At 36.2% G+C, this 8,288-nt stretch overlaps 2 protein-coding genes across 2 annotated transcripts; both read left to right on the top strand.

The window, feature by feature from the left end:
• Positions 1 to 1,371: 1,371 nt before the first annotated feature.
• Positions 1,372 to 3,590, top strand: MELLADRAFT_56941 (uncharacterized protein; the record flags this gene model as incomplete). Its single annotated transcript, XM_007413405.1, has 5 exons — positions 1,372 to 1,847; positions 1,924 to 2,309; positions 2,389 to 2,793; positions 2,881 to 3,043; positions 3,153 to 3,590. 5 exons carry the CDS (start codon positions 1,486 to 1,488, stop codon positions 3,169 to 3,171), a joined length of 1,335 nt encoding a protein of 444 aa, XP_007413467.1.
• A 1,502-nt stretch (positions 3,591 to 5,092) lies between these two features.
• MELLADRAFT_123259 (ubiquitin C-terminal hydrolase) lies at positions 5,093 to 7,567 on the top strand (the record flags this gene model as incomplete). The annotated part of the gene is made up of 6 exons (XM_007413406.1): positions 5,093 to 5,273; positions 5,350 to 6,104; positions 6,190 to 6,480; positions 6,550 to 6,801; positions 6,883 to 7,294; positions 7,380 to 7,567. 6 exons carry the CDS (start codon positions 5,093 to 5,095, stop codon positions 7,565 to 7,567), a joined length of 2,079 nt encoding a protein of 692 aa, XP_007413468.1.
• Between the last annotated feature and the right edge of the window lie 721 nt (positions 7,568 to 8,288).

Below are 8,288 nucleotides of genomic sequence, written 5' to 3'. Positions count from 1 at the left end.
TGAACAGTTTTGGATAGCTGACAATGATTGAATTTTAAAACTTCAGTCAGAACCCAAGGAAGTGGAAACTTGCCCCTGTTATCAGGTTTTGAAAGAATACCAGGTGCTATGCCAGTCTTGATTTTGAGCACTATATCTCAGCTCCTCACCTCATACCAAATCCAGCGGGGCAGAAGCCAGCCTGAGGTATGAAAATGCTCAATTTTTCTTGAGGAATGCTGTGATATTAAGGGCAGACCAAGAGGATTGTGACTCAATAACCACTCATAAACAACAATAGGCAATCATATTTTCTGAAAATAGTATACAAAAGTATATAGTTGACTGAAGCTTGCCTATTAAGAGAATCATGGATGGAGACACTCAGGTAATTTGGTAATCCCCTGATTTTTGGTGGCAGGGGAAGGTCTGAGGATATACATTGAAATCCTTGGCATGAAGGGAGTGGTTTGTAAGCCAGGGACCATCTTTGAACAGTCCTTGGGGTAAATTTCTGGTGGTCCCTTCTCCCAAGCAAGCAGGGGTCATGCTTACATACTTGTGGCTGGTGCAAGGACTGCCATTGTTTTTTGATTGAAGATAATGATGCTCTAAGAATAGAATGCAGGTTCAACTCTTTGGCTGATGAAAACTGCAAATAATTTACTTGTGGAGTGTGGTCTCACTACCCAGCAAAACAGTGCTTAAGGGGACACTGCTAGAGTCATAGATGGTCCTTAGGTTGATGCAGGTACTACCAGTTCTTGAAGTCTCACAGGACAATCATACAAAAACATTATATGGGTTCCACCTTTGGAGTGGCATGAAAACCCAAAATGTTTTACATACTTGTAAAGCATGCTCCTCAAAAGTGGCAAAACCACAAGATTTCAGTTACAGCATGAGATAAGACTGATTGTTTTCTGCCTGTCCTCATTTCTCATTACAAATATGTATGTCAAGACATATGTTGATCAGAGATACTTTGAGAAAATCAACCAGCTATCAAACTCTGGGAGGCTTTGTAATGTCACTCAAGAGTCAAGCTGGAGTGCGGTGTGCATCCCCCGCTGCGTGATTACTCAGAGTCACGTGGTACACACGCGGCCGCAGTGACACTGGTGACCGTGACTCTGATTCAGACTTAAAGACATGCGGCACTCCAGCTCCAATGAAACTCTGAGAGGATTGTAGACCCATTGGTTCCCTTTGTAGTATTCTCCTTTGTGATTGATTGATTAGTCTTAAAATGCAAAAATTTAGTCATTCGTTGTACATAACTATTCAATCGAATGGTGAATGGTCTTGAATGGTTAAATGGTTAATTGAAAGGATATTTAAATTGAACCTTATATTGGTATTTACCCACCTGGCTTGAATTGAATTCCATCAAAACAAGACAAAAATTCATTTCAAGTTTAATGCTGAGCGTTTGATCAAAGTCAGATCTTAAACTTCAAGAGAAACCCAAGAATTTAATCAAATCATCAAACCAGATCGACCATCATGCCAAAGAAAACGCCACCTAGTTTACCCATCTCAGCATTCTCACCCATCACTCCACCAAACTTATCAATCTCATCAATTCCAAACAAAAGAAACAAACCAATCTTCATCATAGATTCTCATGTTAAACATCAAGAGAATGAAGATCATCAAGAGTTTAAAAAAGATTGGTCTGATTCGATTTTAACGTTGAGGAAATCATTTATTGAATTTCAATCGAATTCACCTGAAGTGGAATCTATCGGACCTTTATCACAATCTACTTCGAGTTTGAATTTAAAGAAATCTCAATCGGTTTCACCTTTTCTTGGTTTTATCTTTGTTCATGATCAAACCTCAACTTTGGATCAAGATAAGAAATTGTAAGTTTGATTTGAAAACCTTTGATGTGAAGACCGAGATCGAAGAAATCATCTAAAGTTTTTTTTTCGATTCAAGGAAAGCATTCGATTTAGGTTCGATTGAAATCAGTCCGGCATTAGGAGAAATCATATGGGCACCATTAAACGAAGGATCAGAAGTATTGATCGAATATTTAAACGAGATCCAAGATGTGATGAAATCAAATCCAACCCGAAGATTATTAGGATGTTCATATTCAATTCAATCCACAAATCATTCAGATCGAACTTCATTAACTAATCCAAAACTAATCGAATCTTTAAAAACGTTAGGTGAAAAAGGTTTAAGTGTTGAATTTTTAGTTGAAGGTAATTTAGATAGATCAGCTCCAAGTGTTTTAGAAGAAATCTTAGAATGTGTTTCAGCTGTTAGGAATGATCAAGAGCTTGGTAAAGAAACTAAATTTTCAATTTGTGAAATGGGTAAGTCAATTTGAGTTACCAATCTTAAGTTGCATCGATCAAATGGCTAAATGAAAACGTTTTGAAATTGGTTTGATAGGTAAACCACATATGGTCACCTCTCATTCAGTTGTACCAAGTTCAGCTTCATATTCATCAATTCTATCCCACCTCTTCTCACTTTCATTATTCTCAAACCTAAGTATCAAATTATCAGGTTTACCACTCTTAATCGATCTAGAATTAGCCAAAGGAGCCTCAACTTATTATGATCGATGTCGAAGACCTTATCATGCATCAGGTTACACTGCTGCACCTAAACCTTATACTTCTACTGAAGAAGTCAATGAAATTAAAGATGATGTTGTTGATCATCATTCTAATAATGGTAAAGAAGAAAGTGATTTGGCTTGGAAAGAAATTAAGAAACGTATGAAGTTTTATCTTGAACCGATCCTTGAAGCATTTGGTGATCATCGAATTATGTATTCAAGTGATTTTCCTGGTTTGTCTCTCTTTCTCTCTCGCTTGTAAAATAATGATAAAAAGAAAAGTTTACTTTTTTGTTTGTTTTCTGAATCACGTTTATCAGGATTTGGTTCATTGTTTGATGATAATGAAGAAAAAGAAGAAAAAATCAATTCAAGATTGAAATCGAATTATTATGAATGTCAATTTGAATTATTCAGAGAATGTCTTTCAGAACTTGGTTTAGAAGGTGAAGCCTTAGATAATGTATTCGGACTTAATGCTCAGTTAAGTTTCAATCCTACAAACCCAATCTGATTTCTCTTCATCCTCTTTCTTAACAGAAGTGTGGAATACTAATTGTTCGTGTGTGTGTGTGGTTTGATTCGTTTGCAGAAAATGGTATGGGTTATAAACTTGAAGTTTTTTCTTTGGATTCTTCACTTCTAATAATGAATAATGTATTTGAATACTTTTGAATGATTCAAAATGAACAATCATTTCATTCTTTCATCATTAATTAGGTTTTGTTTTTATTAGACTTGGAAGCTAATCTGTGTGTGTGTGTGTTTTGTGGTACTTTTGAAATTGCTTTGATAGAAAAATGTTTGATGTAAACCATTTTGTATAGGTTAATGATTCCTATCCCTTTTTTCTTTTATTCACATGTGCATCTTCTTTCTTTCTTTTTCTTTTGTTTGTTTGAAATTATCTTTTATTTATTTATTTGAGGTTGGGTTTTTTATTTATCATCTTGGTTTTTTTTTTGGTTGAATCTTGGATGATGGGTGTTTTTTGGATTAATTTTAATTGTTTTGGTGAACAGATCATGAGAGATTTGAGATTGAGTGATGATTTGAAAATCTTTCAAATCATGTACCCTGAAGCTGCTCCTAAGAAACTTGTCACCCTTAACATTAGCTCAAGAGGCCCTCTTTGTGTGGCTGTGTCAAAGAGAGATGAATTTCAATCAAAAAGGATGTGTGATGTCATTGGTGCTTTGTAGTCTTACTCCTTCATGAAAACAATGCCTTCTGTTGCAGTCATCATCTGATTTCTTGCACCCATCAGTGTTTGACTTATCACAAGACTGATTGCTCTTATTCCAAGTTCTAGAACCCTTAATGCTGTACAGAAAATTGATCCAGAAGTGTGATGCTTTTGGTGCTGGCTTTGATTTTGGCTTTGACCAAGAAGATAGGGAGGCTTTGGGCTGGCTAGATGAGAGGGTTGGGATGTCTTCTCCCAGCCGGCCGACTTTGCCAAAGAGATGTTTGCCCTGGACTCTGTCAAATTCTTTGTGGGACCAGTCTTCAAAGTGAATTCAGGAGAGACAAGAGAAATAAATTGAGCCAGATTGTTGTGTTGTAGTCTGGTGCATCTTTCCAGTGAATGGTCCTACTTGGATTGCCAGCTTGTTTGAGGAAATGGTCAAGGTATCTTCCAATGTTGTGCTTTGCAAGTGGAAAGGCTGCTTGGTAAGTATGATGTCTGAGGATAGATAAAAGGTCCAGCCGGTGAACATTGGCAATGGGTGTCCATTTGATCTTTTTGTTGGATTCCAGGTTTTTTGAATCATCTATCTTGATAGTTTTAGAAGCAACACCAAGAGAGCAGTGCAACACAGCATTACCAGTTGAGTTGTGCGCAACGTGACCCAGACCACCATAACACAGGTGGTTCTACCATCCATGAAAGGACCTCAGCTTAACTTTGTGGTTCCAGAAAACCAACTGCTGGTTAGCTGAACCAAAGACCAGGTCAGGCACTTCCCCAAACCTGTACCCTCTTGAATTTGTAAAAAGTTATGGATAATAGGGAAATGTTGTAATAGCGAGGCCGCTGTGATAAATTTTATTCCTTGAGACCTTCCAATTTCCAAGCATATCCTTGAAAATATCATATACCAGCAAGGTGTATAGCTTCAGGAGAAATTGCTAAATTGATTCCTGACCTGTGCGTCGCCATCAACGATGAGAAAGATGCGAATTCTTCATCCTCCAGACAAGACATCGCACCCACAAGGATTACCATTTTTGAACTCTGGGTCAGCATTCACATGCCTCAAAGTCGCAGGCTGTGTTTTTTGTATGTAACTGTATAATTTAAGTTTTGACCCGACCGCTCCGATAGCCCTGATGATCGAAGGGTAGTACAGGGATCGGAATCGGATCAGATTAAAGAAAAATTGCAAATTCACAATTAGTCACTCCACAACTTACCACAACAACCAATCACCAACCACCAACAACCAAGAACCAACCAAGGAAACAGACAAAACAAACCAACAAACCAACCAGAATAAGAAACCCATCTCATTCAGATTCACATTCAAGATGATCTTAGTAGAAACTCATTCGAATCCATCCATCAATCCTATAGCTGGTCCATCTATACCACGTTCATTCTTAACTTCAACAACAACAACAACCACAACCACAAATCAATCAACAACAACACCTTCTGATTCAATATCACCTTTATACCATTTTGGTCATTCACAACATCAACATCAAGGTTTGTCTTTGATCTTCAAAAGTGATGTTCATTCATTAAAACTAACTATGGACTTTTTTAAACTTCTCTTGTATAGCTTCAAATGAATCTCAACAACAACAAATCAATCAAACTCATTCATCATCAATCTCAAAAAGGAATCCAAATAAAATCAAAACTCAAATCAGACATGCTGATCATCTATTAGACACACCTGGAGTTTGTTTTGCATCTTGGCTTTCCAATCATTCTTCTCATCTTGGTACCGTTCGATCGACTTCAATCATCAATCGATGTTTATCATCTTCATCTTCTTCAACTTCTTCTTCGATCACTTTATCTTCATCGAAACAGCTTAATCATCAATCATCTTCAACTCAAATCACAACTTCGTCTTCTTCAACTTCTTCACCAAATTCAATTCCAACTCAAGTTGATAATACTCCTGAAAAGAATATATCAAATGATCAATCTAGTCTTGCTTCTTCACCTTCTCCACCTTCTCCACCATCACCTTCGATCCAATCTAACAAAACTTCAACCCCAGTTGTCACAAATCCAATTCCTGCCAAACCGAAATCATGGGCCGATTTACTTCGAACTGGAACATCTAAGTCAAGTCAAACAGTTTTACCATCTAATTCTACTTCTTCCGATCAAGCTAAAACAACAAATCCTACTAGCAACAACCTTCAGTCTTCTGCTCGATTACTTGAATCCGACATGGGCGATCTCAAGTCATCATCAATATTACTGTCCGAACGTCTTCAAGCTATCAAGAACTCGAAACATGTTCCGTTTATCGTTCCTAGAGGTTTGATCAACAATGGTAACATTTGCTTTGCCAATGCGGTTAGTCTCAACACAGTCCTACTTATCTACTTTAGCAATAGATTAAGAAAGATCACTAATGATAATGTTGAACACCTCTATCTAGATCTTACAGGTCTTGGTTTATTGCGTACCATTCTATAACTTATTGAAACATTTAAATTTATATACTTCACATGATTTCAAATCACAAACTCCTCTATTAGATGCTATGATTGGTTTTATAAACGAATTCGAATCAATTCCTTTATCTGAACTTGAACCGATCAAAGATCCTAAAACTTCAAACGTTTTGCGTTATCATCTTCCTACACATCTTAAGAAAATTGGTGAACCTTTTATTGCTGAATCTGTTTGGATTGCTACCAAGGGTAATTCTAGATTTGATGCCATGAGGGTAAGTTTGATTCGATCATCTTTTTTTTCGTATTCTCATCATTTACGACTTTTTTTGATTTCTATTCAGGGTGGTCAACAAGAAGATGCACAAGAGTTTTTGTGTTTCTTCTTAGATACTCTACATGAAGAATTATTAACAGCCATCGATCGACATGATGGACCTATCCGTTTACGTCAACAGCTTGCTGATGCTGCTACGAATACAACTAATAAGGATAATCATCTCAAGCCACCTGCTAATGAGCTCGATCAGCCTAACTCATCATCTGATGGATGGATGGAAGTAGGTTCAAAGGGACGGCCTTCAGTTACTAGATCAGTAAGTCTTTGAATCACTCTTCTGATCCATAAAACCCTGTTCAAATCTTAATGTCACATTTTGTGCGTTTTGTGTAAACAGACCGATAGTATTCTATCACCTCTCACTTCAATCTTTGGCTTCAACACACGTTCGATCCTACACAAACCAAAACAAAAAGATTCGGTAACATTCGAACCGAATAACATGTTACAACTATCCATTGAATCACCCAACATCAAAACCATCGAAGAAGCCTTATTGAATTTTTCAACACCTGAAATCATCTCTGATATGATGAACAAGAATGGAATCAAATCATCAGCTACCAAACAAATCTTTATTGAATCCTTTCCTCCAGTCTTTATTTTACATTTAAAAAGGTTTGGATATTTTGAAGGTGAAGTTAAGAAAAATTCAAAATCCATCAAGTTTGGTAATTTTTTAAAGATTCCTGCATCGGTTAGAGGTCCAGCTCAAAGGAATGAAGAAGTGTCTTATAAACTTTTTGCTGGTTTGTCATTACCTCCTCTCATAATTTTTATTTCAGAAAAAGAAACTTTTTTGGTTTTTTTTGCTTCTTTTTTGCGTTTTGATAGTTGTTTATCATCATGGTTTAATGGCATCTGGAGGACATTATACTGTTTCAATCAAACAACAAATCACAGATGAATGGATTTATTTTGATGATACGATCATTAAAGATCATCATCAAAAGTTTCCAAATGAAGATTTCAATCAAGATTTAAAAACTCCTTATCTTTTGTTTTATACTCGTTCTTCTTAACCATTAAAATTTGTTTCAAATTAATAGAAAGTCAAGATTTTGGATTATTGTTTTTTTTTCTATAAAAGATTTGTTGAGAATTTCTTAGAATGAAATTGAATTGAAATGTTTCCTACTTAGAAATCCTTTTTGTTTTCTTTCTTTCTTTTGATGATGAATTTTTTTATGACATAGATTACAAACAAAGATATCAAGAAACAATATAAATGAGAATAAAAAGATCTACCATACTATTTGTCCTTTGGAAGAGGCAACATATTGGGCAGTAACAGTTGTGAAACAGATTGGAGAAAAGAAAAAGACTCATAATGTAGTATCATCAAGATTAGTAAATATAATGAGAGAAACTCAAGTCTGATTGATCTCAGAGCACCCACTATCATGAGGGTGTGTTATTGCTAATTTAACTAAGTCCCCTCCTAGTGTCTGGGGGGGAAAACACAACAAACCCTGGACATGCATTTGGGGTTTGTTAAAAATTTTCCCCTGGACACTAGGAAGGGACTTGGTTAAGTTATGTGTTATTGTAAGGTTTGTGTTCATGATTTCAAAATCTGATCATGCATGTTGCAACTGAATTGGTATTAACATGAAACCAACTATGAGCTGCTTTACCATCTGATTTACCAATGATAATCTGGTCTTAGGATATGCTACACCCCATGACAAAATCACCAATCAAAGTATTGTGTCTTACCCACCTCATGTATCTCATTCCTCA

The sequence above is a fragment of the Melampsora larici-populina genome, assembly GCF_000204055.1.
Source record: "Melampsora larici-populina 98AG31 unplaced genomic scaffold MELLAscaffold_36, whole genome shotgun sequence".
NCBI classification, from domain to species: domain Eukaryota; kingdom Fungi; phylum Basidiomycota; class Pucciniomycetes; order Pucciniales; family Melampsoraceae; genus Melampsora; species Melampsora laricis-populina.
The sequence above is the reverse complement of the archived record's forward strand: the minus strand, read 5'-3'. Positions and strand labels throughout refer to the sequence as shown.